This window comes from Antechinus flavipes, chromosome 1 (assembly GCF_016432865.1).
Source record: "Antechinus flavipes isolate AdamAnt ecotype Samford, QLD, Australia chromosome 1, AdamAnt_v2, whole genome shotgun sequence".
Lineage (NCBI taxonomy): Eukaryota > Metazoa > Chordata > Mammalia > Dasyuromorphia > Dasyuridae > Antechinus > Antechinus flavipes.
This window is the reverse complement of record NC_067398.1, coordinates 342,752,699-342,768,002: the sequence shown is the minus strand read 5'-3', so window position 1 is coordinate 342,768,002 and position 15,304 is coordinate 342,752,699. Positions and strand designations below refer to the sequence as shown.

The 15,304-nt window shown below is 47.9% G+C and overlaps 1 protein-coding gene across 2 annotated transcripts in view; it reads left to right on the top strand.

Annotated features, from left to right (window-relative positions):
• PKD1 (polycystin 1, transient receptor potential channel interacting) overlaps window positions 1-15,191 on the top strand; it is a 125,273-nt gene extending 110,082 nt beyond the window's left edge. Inside the window, exons 30-46 of one of the 2 annotated variants that reach the window (XM_051969490.1) lie at window positions 831-957; window positions 1,290-1,406; window positions 2,118-2,167; window positions 2,442-2,635; window positions 2,956-3,049; window positions 4,292-4,410; window positions 4,493-4,695; window positions 4,970-5,164; window positions 6,156-6,295; window positions 8,899-9,011; window positions 9,277-9,421; window positions 9,823-9,948; window positions 10,436-10,610; window positions 10,757-11,047; window positions 11,188-11,322; window positions 12,021-12,326; window positions 12,513-15,191. In XM_051969490.1, the coding sequence (XP_051825450.1) occupies window positions 831-957; window positions 1,290-1,406; window positions 2,118-2,167; window positions 2,442-2,635; window positions 2,956-3,049; window positions 4,292-4,410; window positions 4,493-4,695; window positions 4,970-5,164; window positions 6,156-6,295; window positions 8,899-9,011; window positions 9,277-9,421; window positions 9,823-9,948; window positions 10,436-10,610; window positions 10,757-11,047; window positions 11,188-11,322; window positions 12,021-12,326; window positions 12,513-13,040 (3,058 nt within the window). In that variant the 3' untranslated portion in view covers window positions 13,041-15,191. The remainder of the gene's footprint in view (window positions 1-830; window positions 958-1,289; window positions 1,407-2,117; window positions 2,168-2,441; window positions 2,636-2,955; window positions 3,050-4,291; window positions 4,411-4,492; window positions 4,696-4,969; window positions 5,165-6,155; window positions 6,296-8,898; window positions 9,012-9,276; window positions 9,422-9,822; window positions 9,949-10,435; window positions 10,611-10,756; window positions 11,048-11,187; window positions 11,323-12,020; window positions 12,327-12,512) is intronic. The other variant, XM_051969492.1, reaches the window with a different exon arrangement.
• Window positions 15,192-15,304: the final 113 nt, after the last annotated feature.

Genomic DNA, 15,304 nt, shown 5'->3' with positions numbered 1-15,304 from the left:
CAATTCCAGTTACACTGGTTTTATTTATACAAGAAATTTTAAATTTAAAACAATGAAAATTATATTTCAACAACATTCTTGTGTTATAATAAAGTTTAAGGTCTCATACTGCTTAATTTCCTTCTTTTACATTTTTCCCTTAGTTTCTTTGAAATTCTGAATCTTTTATTCTTTTAAATGAATTTTCTTATCACTTTTTCTAACTCAGTAAAATAATTTTGTAATCACTTAATTGGGATGATATTGAATAAATAATAAGTAAATTTGTTATTTCCTTATCATATTGGCTTTCCTTTCTCATGAACAATGAGTATTTTTCCAATTATCTAAATCTGACCCTATTTGTATAAAAGTATTTTAACTTACTACCTTTTTCTCTGTGACAGGGATAAGGGAATCTTTTTTCTGCCAAAAATCATTTAGATATTTATCACATGAGCCATACAAAATTATCAACTTAAAGAACTCAAGCAGGGGGAGGTTATTGTCACCTGCGATTGCCTTGGCAAGGCCAGACCAAATGAGTTCATGGGCCTTATACAGCTGCAGGCCAGATGTTCCCCACCCCAGTGATTTAAGTTCCCTCAGAACTGAACCTGGAGTCAGAAACATCTGAGTTCAAATTTGGCCTTAAACATTTTCTAGCTGGGCAACCCTAGGCATGTCCTTTAACCTGTCTGCCTCAGTTTTTTCAGCTGTAAAGGGAGAATAAAAATAAGACTCCCAGAGTTATTATGAGGATCCAAATTAAATAACATATAAAGCACTTAATATGGAATCTGGTACATAATAGGCACTTTAAAAGTGCTTGTTTCCTTCCTTTCTTGCAGCAATGTGCCCATGTCCAGCCTGATCCCATTAAGTGTGGACACAGTAGCTGTTGGCCTGGTATCCAGTGTGGTGGTCTACCCCCTCTATCTCGTTATCCTGTTTCTCTTCCGAATGTCCCGGAGCAAGGTGAGGATGGACCGGTGGTTTGATAGACACGGGACAGAGGACCTACAGGAATTGGGAGGGAGAAGAGGAGGTGGTTATTTAAGCATCCTTTTGTAGGTAGATGGAGGTAGGTGAATTTATCTGTGGGGTTTGCTGCCCAAGTTCATTTAGTTCTCTGCCCCATTCTAACTCAACTGGGACATAAAATAGTCCTACTTCAAAACAGAAACAAGTTTATCTCCAGGAAGAGGGGAAAGGCAGCTGCACAAATCAGTTCATCAATAAATATGTAGTAGCTACTGTGGCCAAGCACTGTGCAAAGTGCATCAGGCTGAGTGCCATTCTTCCTACAGGTATCAGTAAGCCCTGATCGCAGCCCAGAGGGGCAGCAGGTGCTGGACATTGATAACTACCTGGAGACATCAGTTCTAGACAGCTCCTTCCTCACTTTGTCTGGGCTCCGTGCTGAGGTGATGGGGACTGGGCATGGACCTTGCATGCGACTGCCTCCTTGTTTGTTATAAGGAAGCTGGCATGGCTGTTCAGTAATTGAGAGGCTGTGTGAAAGGGGCCTTGATCTTAGAGACCCCAAAATCACAGAAGCACACAATGTTCTAGCCAGAGGGAATCTCGGAAGCTGTCTAGTCCAGCCCATTCCCCAGTCAACTGACCTGCTTTCAAGTACCAGTTTGGGGCACTTTCTAGTTGTATGACTATGAATGAGTCTCCTATAACCTCTCTACCTCAGTGCCCTCAATTGTAAAATAGAGATAATAATATTTGCCTTATGTGTTTTGAAAAATAAAAAGATAATCTTAATAAAAAATAATACTTGCCTTACCTGCCTTGCAGGGTTGTTGTGAAGAAAGCATTTGTAAACCTTATGTTGCCATATGTTATTATTGTAAGAACTCACGTTTGATACTGAGGCTCTCTGATTAGGTCCCATTAGCCCCAAGGCAGGGCTCTCTTAAGCTTTTGTGCTCTCTTGAGCAGTCTGGTAAAGCCTATTTACTCCTTTCTCAGATTAATGTTGTTTAATGCATGAAATAAAACACATAGGATTACAAAGGAAACCAATTATCTGGAAATATATATTTTTTAAAAAGTTCATGCAACTGAAAGATGCTGGCAAAGACTATGGTTCTTCCCTCTGAGATGCTCTATATTCTTCCCCATAGGCATTTTCTGGACAAACTAAAACAGACTTGTTTCTAGATGATTCTAAAAGGTGAGTGGTACCCCTAGAGCAAAATCACATAGAATTCAGGCATTCACAAACATAAATTCGGGTTCCACCTGCCATGCATACATGGCTGCTCGGATTTCATGTATATTTTTCCCCACATGCCATGCGTGCATTGCTCTTGCACAGTCCCATGCTCTTTGCCCCTGGAGGACATGGCTTGTGTCACTTTTATGGGTTTCTCTGGCCATGGTCAGGCAGGTGTGTGCCTGTCAGGATTTCACGCATTCCTTTCAGTGCGTGTGCTTGCTTCTCACAGCCTGATGCAGTGGCAGTCCAGCGATGGCACTCTTAGCTGGCCAGACCTTCTCAGTGACCCTTCCATCATGGGTAACACCCTTCAGAGGCTGGTGCGGGCCCAGGCTGGGAACACTCAGGGCCTGGAGGTCATGGAAGAAGATGGTCTCTCCCTGGGCAACCCCCCTCCCCAGACTAAGTACTTCTCCACCTCAGGTGAGTAAGCAAGCCTTAGTTCAGGATGAAGGAGGACATGGAACTTTTTGTGGTCATAGTACCTCCTCTGTTCTAATGGAAAACCATGGCAGGGGTGCAAAAAACCTAGGGGAGGAAGTATTTCCTGTTTCAGCTTTCCCAAAAAAGGGGGATGTTTCTAGGCAATCCTCAGTCTTTCTAATTCTATCCCTAGCAGTTCTGAGCCATTTGAGAAAAGTGGCAGCTCATCATCGGAAGGCTGGGAGGGTGTGACCGATGGATAGGGTCATAGATCTTGCCTTAACCCTAACTCATACTCCAAACTCCTCTGCTTCCTCTAGATGAAGATCTGATCCGACAGATACTTGCTGAGGGGGCCAACAGCATTGCCTCTGAGAGAGACACCCACCTGGAGACTGATCTACTCACTGGCCTGTGAGTGAAGTGGGGAGCAGGATGTTATAATGGTGGAAAAGGCAGGGAGGGGCAAGACCTTCCTGAGCCCAGCTTGGGGGTTGGAGGGCATGTAATGGGAAAGAGTTCTGAATCTGATTTTATCAACCATTTCCCAGCTCCTTTTTCCAAAAGAATTAGCACTTTCCATGCAATGATTTGGGAAGGGGAGTCAATCTTGCCATTGTTAGTCTAATAAAGACACTTATGGACAATGATCCAGAGGCCCTATCCTTGTACGTGTAGAACAAATTACTATCTAAATTTCTAATCCATCAGGTTATTGCTTATAAGTAGAAAAACTCTGGATCTTCATCGTGTGTGTGTGTGTGTGTGTGTGTAGTGTGTGTGTGTGTGTGTGTGTATAAGCAGCCTGAAGAGGGCTTTACTTAGCAGGACAAAACAACATTCCAGCCTCCAGTTTTACCATGAAAGGTCTTTTTTGTGGCCATCATATTCACACTTGATATATTTTACATATATTTTCTCTCTCTACTTAGAGCGTAAGCTCCTTACCAGCAGGGATAGCTTCATTCTTTATTCTTGCATCCCACCCATGCCTTGCCTAGTGCTTGTCACATAATATAGACTCTTATGCTTTTAGGTCGCTTGATTGGGCCTACCTTCTGCCTAACCCAGGTCTGGATCATGCAGACAAGTGAAAGTCACAGAGCAAGGCATAAAAGAAATGTCCCCCACCAAGCCTTGTTACGAGACTGCCATTTCAACCACTTTTCTAGGACTAGTTGATACCAGAATCCTTTTAGTAATGTAATACCTGACTTCCTGAAATGAATTCAAAGGCCTATCCACTTTATCATGAATTTCATGCCTCAGCACGGAAGCTATTGTAGGATCCTCAGGTTATGAACACCATGATAGTGAGGTCCTTGCAGCAGCAGCAGCAGCAGCACAGAAGCTTTCTTTGGTGCCTTCCTTTTCACCAAAAGAAAATCTCCCCATTTCACAGGTAGAAAAAATCAAATATAAAAAGATTTTGTTTCCTAACAAAGATCTGAACTGGGATTAGAATTCACCCCATTCTCCAGTCTAGAGACTAGCTGGCTCTGAAAGCAACTGCTGTTGAAGTAATTTATTTGAGAGAAGAGTCCCTCTTCCCTCCATCTGTTATTATCACTCCTCCCTGCCCCCCTTCTCCTGCAATACTGGGTCATTCTCCCTGCGCTAAGGTGAGCTCACAGCCTGTATGTATCCTTTCCCCAGGTCTGGTTCTCTGGGGGTAAAAACAGAGACGCTGATGTTACAGAGGTTGAATGAAAAGGGTCTTCCCCACGTGGCCGCCCCCCAGGAATTGGCCCAGTCAGCAAAGTTCACCAGAGAAGGTAGGACTGCCAGCATGCCCTTCTCTCGTCTCCTCTCCCCCGCAGTGTGTGTTCTGACCGGGCTCCCCCTTGTCCCCTGCAGGGCTGGCTGAGGGTCTACAGAAGCGGCTCCTTCCTCCCTGGTGCGCCCCCCTCGCCCATGGGCTCAGCCTCCTGCTCGTGCTGGCAGCCGTGGGCATCTCAGGCTGGATCGGCACCGACTTCACCTCCAGCGTCGGCGTCATGTGGCTCATCTCGGGCATCTTTAGCTTCCTGTCCTCCTTCCTGGTCTGGGAACCTCTCAAGGTGGATCATGTCTCTGTTCCTCTCTTTCTGTCTGGTTACTTTTCTCTCCTCCTTCCCGCCTCTGCCTTTCTCTTCACAATTACTCCTGTCCTCTTCCTCGTCTGTCTCCCGTGGATAGCATACCCACTCCCACATGGAAGGGCAGGTGTCTGACCCCCTTCTCTACCAGTTACCTCCCACCCCTACTGCCGGAGGCTGGGGTGACGGCTGGAGGGATGGGTGAGGAGGAAAGGCCCCCAGCAGGCACCTGACCCCGCCTCCCTCGTGCCCCCAGGTGCTGCTGGAAGCCCTCTACTTCTCCCTGGTGGCAAAGCGACTCCATCCAGAAGAGGATGACACTCTGGTGGAGTGTCCAGCTGTGGAGCCCGTGTGTGAGCGGATCCCCCGAGTACGGCCTCCCCAGGGCTTCGCGCTCTTTCAGGCCAAGGAGGAGGCTCGGAAAGTCAAGCTTCTGCACAGGATGCTCAAGGTGACTCGTTAAGTCCCTCCTGTCTCTGCGGCTGCCAACAGGTGGGGCCTCGTGCTGGGAGAGGAGAGGCCAGTGGCTCCTGTCTTCCAGCACCAGTCGGGACCCTGGCGCTTCTGAGCGCCTCCTGCACGCCCCACCTCAAAGTCAGCATGTCAGACTAAAACCGTCATCTCACCTGCCAGTCTGCTCCTCCTCCAGACTTCCCTGTTGCTATTAATGGTACCAACATCTTCCCCATCACCCAGGCTCCAATGAAACATGAGTGTCAGCTTCAACTCCTCCCTCTCCCTCACCACCCACGGCCAATCAGTTGCCAAGTCTCCTCGCTTCTTCCTTTGCAATATTTATCACATCCTTCCCTTCCTTTCCATTCCCACGGCCCATCCCCCACCCTGGATAAGAGCCCATATTACATCATTCCTGGGCTATTACAGTAGCCTCCTAAGCAGTTTCCTGGATCAGAATCCTTCCCCCTCCAAATCATTCTGAACATGCTGCCAAATTAATCTTCCTATATTACTTTTCAAAAGCCTTCAATAGTTCCCCAATGCATACAGAATAAAATTTATATTTCTTAGCCTGACATTCAAGGCCTCTCCCAGTTTTATCTTACATTCCTTTCCTACATACTCTAGTCATACACTTTAGCACTCTAGTCAGTGCTTTACACACACACACACACACACCCCTGTAATGTAAAAATGAAATTAAGACATATATGTGCAAAATACTTAAGAAATAAACTATTGAGGTAGGGTGGAAAGGAGAGACCAATTCTATATCTTCATATAATTAGCAAGTATGGTCTCTTCTGGAGCCCTCTGCATGAATATTTCCAGCTATCAGGTCCCAGGGTGGGGTGAAGGGAAGGAGTAAAGTCTGAATTTTTGCTCTGGTCCTCAAAGGGGAGGTGGTACCTAATGTCCATCATAGTCTTTGGGGCTCTCTTCAATCCTTTAGTGATTGCTCACAGTCTTCCCCACTTCTTCAGAATTTTCTGGTATATATGCTGTTCCTGCTGGTGACCCTCCTCACTAACTATGGAGATGCCTCAAACCACACCCATGCTTACCGTCTGCAGAGCTCTATCAAACAAGAGCTGGACAGCAAGGCCTTCCTGGGGATCACCAGGTAATCACTAGGATACTCTCCAGGCTCATCTTATCTAGCCCTCATTCTTTAGGCAGGACCCCATGAAAACCACCTGAGGCAGAGGGACAAAGTCATAACTAGGAATATTTTCATTTGAGGTAAGAACAATAAAAGGTGTGAGAGGGAGGGAGAGTGGGGAGTAAAAGGGAAGAAGGTGGCAGCGGTACCCAGATGTCCAGCTGAGGGCACAGTGGTGAGGAGAGATAGGTACCTGTTCAGCCACAGGATATTGTAGAAACAGCGACTGAAAGCCTGGATTTTGATATGCCATTCTTCCTGACACCTTGTACTCCCTATATCTGCAGAGGAGGAACTGTTGCCTTGAGTGCCCTTAGGGGAGAGTTTCTGCCATCTCCTCGGGTTTCTATTATTTTATTTTCTTTTTTTCAATAGTATTTTATTTTTCCAAATACACGGAAAGAAAATTTGCCCAAAACCTTGTGTTTCAAATTTTTATCTCTTCCTTCCCCTCCCTCCCCCTCCCCAAGATAGCAAACAAATTTGATATAAATTAAACATGGCATCTTTTTTCCTTACTTTGAGGCCTCTGGATTTATGTCAACTTATAACTTTTCTGTCTTTTAACTGCAGCTTGTTTTCACTTTTTTCACCATAGTAGAAAACAGTAATAAGTAAGTCTTCTGTATGCTAGGCCCCTTCACTATAATGCAGGCCTTCCCAATCAATGTCATGTCTACCACACATAGTATCATTACCATAATCCGGGAGGCAGAGGCAATTTAGACCTGAAGTAGCAGCCCTTGGCAGTGCTGTGCATGCCAGTAATCCCTGCTCCTGAGTTGGCCAATACCTTGTGTATGATTTGTTGAAAACAGATGATGCTATGTTGCAAGGTCAAACATAGCCATGTCCTGGGAGATCTTGACCTTCTGGACCTTTCCCCATTTTCTGAGGGTCCCAGGATCTGGTATTCAGAGGTTATATACTCTGATAAACATTAATAACATATTAATTAACCTTTCCCTTGAAGTTTGGGATTTGAGCTCTAGGCTGTGACATCCTTTAGCCAAATCTTAGAAAGGAAGTAATCTGAGTCTTGGTTTTTCAGCATTTTTAAATACCACCAAGAAAGAGCATTCAACACTTTGTACAAATGGCCCTTTCAATCGCTCTACCTCAATTATTACTGGAACTTGAGAAGAGAAAAAATGTTGAAGCTGTTAAAAACGTTTAGTCTAGTTTTTTTTTTTTTTTTTGGCAAGTCTAAAGTCATTGTATCATGGTGGTTGTCCTCTTGGCCTTGGGAGAAATGAGCACAGTGCAGTGAAATAGAGAGAGCTGTATTTGAATTCTGCCTTACATATTAACAGTGGGACTTTTTCAGTTTGTTCATCTGTAAAATGAGGAAAACAGTACTTCCTCAGAAGGCCCTTATGACACATGTAAACTTCTTTGCAGCCATAAAGCGCTAATTTTTATTATTAAGGAAGAAAAATTTGCCTCATGAATACTAGTCTCTAATCAGTTATCTGTCTCCTTTCACAAATTGCTTTAGGATTCAGCATTTTTTTTTCCCGTCTGGTTCTCCTGAGATTAGTGTCCCTTCCCAGCTGTGGGCAATAGATTTTTATTTTTATTTTTATTTTTGAAGGAAGAAAGGAGTGAGAAAAATGTTTGAAAAGTCATGTCCATGAATTTAGAAAAAAAGTTATTTTAAAAAGTCACATCCAACTCTTTGTGAACCTATTTGAAGTTTTCTTGGCAAAGATACTGGAATGATTTGCCATTTCCTTCTCCAAGCTCATTTTACAGATGAGAAAGCTAAGGCAAACAAAGGTTAAGTGACTTGCCCAGCTAGTATCTGAGGCCAGATTTGAATTCAGAGAGATGAATCTTTCTGACTCCACAATTGGTACTAGCGGGATCTTCAACTATAGGGTTTTGGTGAGGGTTGAGGGAGAAGGAAGTGTTCGTTTTTCTTCCCATTCATCTTTAAGTTATTCTTGTATTCTTTAGTCCCTGTGAAGTTTTTCCATTACCTTTAGGGAGATTGTTACTCATGAGCAAATTGCTTTTTATCTCCCTCCTTCTCCTCCAAACCTTAGGGCTGTGAGGTGTCCATCTCTCAGGTGTGTGAGGGTACCCAAGAAGCTCTGCCCCATCCCAACCCAACCCAGTCCCTTAAAAGTCTTCCAAAGTTCTTCAAATATTATATATTATATTACATATAGTCTGACAAAAATAATGTCAGATCTCTGTAAAGACCAATAGAGTCCAGTTTTGTTTTGTTTTTTGGCTTTTGTAGTCCAACTTGTAAGTGCCCAGGAATATAGTTTCCATTTTGCTTTTGGAAATTAATGACACCTACATGTTTCCTCAAAAGCTCCGATACAGCATCGCTGGGATGAAGTGGGTCTGTTTCTGGAGTAGTCATTTCTGCCATGAGATGATGTTAGATCATAACTTGAAGGATAATCAGAACGCTATGACCTGTGTGATCCAGGAAAAGATTTAGTGTCCTGGGGCTAGATCTGGACTTTTGGGTGGAAATGAGTAGATAACACTGTCTCCAATGCTGGTGGAAGAGAGTAACTTTCATTTTTCTGGATTGGGGGAAATAGGTCAGATGAATTCTGGGTGTGGATGTCACGGGTGCTGCTCCCCTACGTCCATGGAAACCAGTCTGCCCTAGAGCTAGGGCCCCCACGTCTTCGGCAGGTTCGGTTACAGGAAGGTGAGCTGCAATTGGTGATCTCTTCCCTCCACTCTGCTCATCCTTTCATCTTGCACCATTTCCTCCTTCTGTGGGGAGTCCTTCTCTCTCTTCCCCACCAAAGCATTCTCATCCATTTACACAACCCTTCCTGAAAACAATAAAATGGAAACTCCTTTGGGGAGGGGGGGGGGGTTGTTTCGTTTTTTGTCTTTGTAGTTCATGTTTAACACATATAGGGCACTCAATAAATGTTAGTTGAATGATTGATTTTACTGCATTTCAGCACTGTGCCCAGATGCTCTGGGAACTATGAGAAGAATGTGCACCACATCTGGCAGTTTCAGTACCCAGGATTATGAGATTGGCTGGGAAAGCAGCTCTCCAAACGGAACGAGGGCATGGGCCTACTCGGCACCTGACTTGGCAGGGTGAGAATCTGGGCACCTCAGCAGGCAGGAGGGTGGTACAGATCCCCCACGTTGCCAGTTGCCCACATGTGAACAACAAGATTGGCTGTGAACCTGAATGACCGGTTAAGTGCTGTCTCCCTGCTGCCAGGAAGAAGCTTTCTTTCTTGTGGTCCAGGAGAAGGCAGATTTGTGGAGGAGGGGAGGGACAGCAGCCCTGAGTGACTCCCAAATTCATGTCCTCCTCTACTGAGTTGGGAAATGTCCCTTCACAGTTGCAGATCTCCACGTGACAAACAGTGTGGCACTTAGGACAAGACCTTGTTTGTGTGTGTCTCCCATCCCTGGCTTCCAGCGGCAGCTGTGGCTGTACCGAAGGCCTCCAGGGCCGAGTCATTTGGTTCCCACCCTCTGTCTTTTAGGGTCTGGTACTGGGGTTACTTCTCTGTCTACGACAGTGGCGGCTACATCCAGGAGCTGGGAGTCAGCCTGGAGGAGAGTCGAGAATTGCTGAGCTTCCTACAGCGGCATAATTGGATTGACAACATGTGAGTCTGGGGGGAAGCGAACAGGGCCAAAGATACCTTTGTTGGAGCAGATGTGTGAACAGCAAATGCTTATTTTAATGCCTTTTTTTTAACTTTTCAAGGTTCTCATCATTTCTTCTCTCCTTTTACCCATACTCTCTCCCTGGAAGAAAAGGGAGTTTTTCCTCCCCATTTTACAGAGTGGGAGTCAGAACACCTGAGGAGAAATCCAGCCTCAGATACTGTGACTGTAGGCCAGCCACTTAACTTCGTCTGCCTCGTTTTCTAAAATAGGGATAACGATAGGTCCTCCCTCCCAGAGTTGTGAGGATAAAATGAGACAGTGCTGTAACCATGCTAACGATGAGGATAAATGATGATGATGAACTGAGACCCAAAGAGGGTAACAGGGATGGGCTCGGGCCATTCTGGCTCTCCTCAAAGCCTATTATTTGTATCAGGGGTTGGGAGTCCGGTCCAATGAGTCGACCCGCACCTTTGTCCCCAGGAGCCGTGCGGTGTTTGTGGAGCTCACCCAGTACAGCCCGGCTGTAGGGCTCCATGCTGCGGTCACGCTGCGCCTGGAGTTCCCGGTGTCCGGACGAGCTCTGACGGCCATCAGTGTCCGGCCTTTCCCCCTGCAGCGGCTCAGTGCAGGCGTCACCCTGCAGTTGCTGATGATGGTCAGTTCTGCGCCACGACCCCTCTTGGTGGTTCCCTGCCCTCTTTCTTTCCACTGGATTGCTCCTGGTCCTTCCCCCCTTGGTCCCTGAAGAGCTCTGCCCGGCTCCCCAGGGCCTCCCCTCCAGTGACCGATTGCCTCCCCCAGGTTTTTCTGATGCTCTTTGTCGTGTACTTCGTGGTGGCTGAGGCCCTGGCCATGCAGAAGGAAGGCCAGGCCTACCTGGTCCGTGCAGGAGCGTGGGGCCAGTGGCTGCTGATCCTCTTGACCACAGCCACTGTGCTCATCCACCTGAGTCAGCTGAGCCTGGCTGACCAGCAGTGGGGCCGCTACCTGAAGCGCCGTCCTCACCACTTCACCAGCTTCTACCAAGTGGCCCAGCTCAGTTCAGCCTTCGCCAGCCTGGCTGCGTCCCTGCTTTTCCTGCTGATGATCAAGGTGGGTCTCCCTCCACATGCAGCATCTTCCAAGAAGCACAAGCCCACCCCGTCTTTTTCCCACCTGGATGGTACCATTGTGGGGCCAGCCTTCTTCCCCCAGAGGCTTCTCTAACTTGGGGATATGATTTTTGTCCTCAGGCTGCCCAGCAACTTCGCTTCATCCGTCAATGGTCAGTGTTTGGGAAAACCCTCTACCGCTCAGTGAGAGAGCTGGTGGCAGCGGGCTTGGCGCTCCTGGTGTTGGCCATCGCCTATACCCAACTAGGCTTCATGGTAAGGCATCTCCCAGGCAGGAGCTGCTGAGGCTTTCCTCGGCGTCAGTCTTGTACCTTGGTCCCTAGAAGCTAGAGGGGCAGGCTGAGAAAGTGGGAGTTTGTGAGGATGACCTTAACTCCCTATGTGATGCAGGAGCCCTGGAGTCAGCAATATCCGAGTTAAAACTCAATCTCAGGTAGTTCTAGCATTGTGATCCTGGGCATGTTACTTAATCTGTCTGCTCAGTTTCCTCCTCTGTAAAATGAGGATAATAATAGCACCCAACTCCCTAGCTTGTTGTGAGGATCAAATGACAATAACAGCAAAGCACTTCACATAGGGCCTGGCACATAAGCACTATGCAAGTGTTAGCTATTATTATTATTATTATTATTATTAGTTATTATTATGATAAGATTTCCTAATCATTTGCTTTAAAAAAAAATGTCAGTTTTAGTTTACTTTTTTCAATTAACTAGCATTATTTTTCTTCCCATTCTCTCAAAAACACAACCTTGCAGCAAATAAGCTTTAAGTTAAGCAAAACAAATTCCCATATTGGCTACGTCCAAAACTCCGTTTCTCCTTCTACACCTTCAGTCCATTACTTTTCCCATACACCTTCCCCCCATCCTCTGCTACCCTCAGCTCACTGCCTCCATCCCCCCACCCCCAAGGAGAGCGCCCCCTCCTGACCCTCACCTCTCTCCTCACAGCTGTTTTCCTCCTGCGCCGACTCCCTCCGAAGCACAGGCTGGGACCTGTTCCTGCTGTGCCCGGCGGGTGGGGACCCCCATTTGTGCCCCTCGGAGCCCTGGCGTCTCTCACCCTTGCTCTGCACCAGCCTCACGGTGCTGCAGCTGTGGGGGGCTCTGCGACTGGGGGCCGTTGTGCTGCGGAGGCGCTACCACGCCCTTCGGGGCGAGCTTTACCGCCCAGCATGGGAGCCCCAGGACTACGAGATGGTAGAGCTATTTCTGCGTCGCCTGCGCCTCTGGATGGGTTTCAGCAAGGTCAAGGAGGTGAGTATGGAGGAGCCTGTGGCAAGGAGAAGTCCAGAGGAAGAGAGGAGCCCTGAAAGACTCAGTCAGGGGAAGAGACCTCGTGGGGGATAAGGCCAGGATTTTTCAGTTAGAATCAAAGTAGGTCTAGTTCCTCTTGCTTGGTTGGACTGGGGCTGGCTGACCGACCTCCGTGTCTGTCCCTAGTTTCGACATAAGGTCCGGTTCGAAGGCATGGAACCACTGCCCTCACGCTCATCAAGTGACTCCAAATCATCTCAGGACGTGTCCCCACCGAGTGCTGGTTCCGACACCTCACGCCCATCCACTTCCTCCAGTCAGCTGGATGGGATGAGCCTGCTGATGGGCCGCGCAGGGGCCCGGGGAGACCCTGAACCGGAGCCCTCTCGCCTCCTCTCAGTCTTTGAGGCTCTGCTAACTCAGTTTGACCGCCTTAACCAGGCCACAGAGGAGGTGTACCAGTTGGAACAGCGGCTGCAGGGCCTACAAGGCCAGAGATCCGGTGGCCATTTGGCCAGGCCGCCCTGGGGCCTTGGCCCTCCTACCCCTTCACCTTCTCCGGGTCCATCCCTAGGGATCCAGACCACTCTGCCAGCCAGGATTGCACGGGCCAGCAGGGGTATGGGTGTGGCAGCTGCCCATTCTTCTTCCAGCTCACCTCTTGTGAAGGCATCGATAAAGGCAAAGAACAGGATCCACCCCAGCCTTACATAGAGAGGGACCTGGCCAGGAAGGAGTAGGAGCCTTCGGTACTATTATGGCTCCTGCCTGAATCCCTAATGTCAGACCACTTCCCAGAGTACCTCCTTTGGCCCCCCTCCAACCCAGCGGTTCCTTCCCTTGGGATTTGGACTGTAGTTTGTCCCTGGCTGCAGCCCCTTATACCTGAAGCAGGGATGCCTCTCAGTATTAAGCTCTCTTATCCAGGGGTTCTAGCTTACCTTCCCCCACCCCACCCCCAGTAGTGATGTACTTGGGCCCAGGGGTTATGGGGAAGGAAGAACCAATGGCACCCGGATTCCCCAGCATGGCCTCTCTAGCCAGGAACGCTAAGCCCTGGGTGGAGGGACTCCAAAACTCAGCACTTTAATGGAGGCTTTAACAGGCAGGGACCCAAGTATTCTCAGCACTCCAGAATAGAGCTGGGATAAAAAACAGTATTGGATTTTTCTAGGCCTAAAACGAAATAAGTGAGAACCAAAGGTGTGACCATCATGTGTAGGAGAGGTGGGGGGCTCACTGTGGTGATGGTAGCTGTAGGGGAAGTCAGGTCCCTTAGGATGGAGAGGAACAGATTCCCCTCCCCTGATCCTCATGTGTCTGAAGTAGAACATGGGGATGTGGTGGGGGGAGACCAGATGGAGGTTGGGGCCTTTGAGGGCTAAGGATTCAGCCCCTCATTCCCTAATTTATTACCTGGGCCCTCCCTCAGGTACAGCGGGGCTGTGCCTGCCCCACCTCCCCCAGTGGCAGGCACTTCCTCCTCACACTAAGGGTACTCCAGCCTGCCTCCCCCAATCCCTAAGTTATTGCCACCCCCTACACTTACATTCCAGCCACTGTCTCACCATGTATATGTATATTGTCAGTAATTTATATGGGGTTAAAATGTATATATTTTTGTATGTCGCTATATTTTCATAGCACTGGGGTGAGGGGAGAGCCGTAGCACATGTAGTTGAGCCTCTCCCCTCCCGCCAATTATTTAAAGTGATGTTCCCGAGGGCACAGCCCTCACTGAGTTTGCTGTATATAAAGTGTTAGTGGTGTGTGTGGATGTCCCAGAGCCAAGGGGCCCCATGCCAGAACCACGGGTTTCCGGTGGGCTTCAAAGACTTGGGGTTTAGGAGTAGCTCGGAGGCCAGAGGGGCAGGACCCAGGTCAGCGAGCTAGGGTCAAGGTGTGGAGCAGGTAATGCGGGGTGGGGGTTGGTTTCTCGTGAGAGGCCTGGGAACTGGGACGGGGAACTGTTACTTCTGCTTGTTGCACATTAACCTGGCCTGGGGGGCCGGGTCCAGCCTGGGGAGGGAGGGGAGAGGATATAGAGATCCTTTTTTACAGGCTTATTTATCCTACCCACCTGCCCAAAACGATTGGGAAAGGAGGAAGGGATTAGAGTAGGGGGCCCCCAGATAATAACCTGGCTTTAAGCCACAAAATGGAGAGATGGGCAAGAATCCTTAAGTGCCAAAAGGAAAGTGTGATAGAGTTAGGGGTGTGTGTGTGTGTGTGTGTGTGTGTGCGCGCGCGCGCGCGTGTGTGTGCATGTGTGTACACATGCCTATATAATAATGTGTGAGAGACAGGCAACAGTTGCCATAATTACTGAAACCCCTTTAAGAAAGACATGCCCAGGATGCGCTGTACAGGAAAAAGGGCCTTATTCCCTGGGAATGAGGCTAACAACATGCACCTGCTCCCTAAGGCCAGGAGAGTAGGGGAGTGGGGCCAGAGAAGAGGGAGAGAAGGAAAGAAAGAGAAGGTACAAGCAAGCCCTGGATGAGGACCACAAAAGACCACTCCTTAGAGTGGCAATGATAGGACAACTGCCCTACAACCTTGGACAGGCTGTGGAGTTGCTCAAAAGCACATAGGGAAAAGGGTGGGGGGGAAGACATGAAAAGAGCTAAGAAAGGACTACGGGGGAAGCAAGGGAAGAAGCCAAATTCTGTCCTCGTGCTGACTGGCCACCCAGGGCTAGCTAGGCAGGCCCCCAGAGATGGTTTCTTATTTATTATTGGTTGTGTCTTAACCTACCAGGATGCAACATTGCCCAGCTATGCCTGGGCAATCAATATACTGCTCTTCTAGTTGGGACCATGACCAAGGCCACAAACATTTCCCCTTTTTTTTTTTTTTTTTTTTTTTTTAATAAACCCACAATTACAAAAAAGACAAAGTCAAATAAATACTATGGACTGCTACATGCTTGCCTCTGTGATTACTGTCTGGGACTCCATCTGCTTCAACTACCTGGC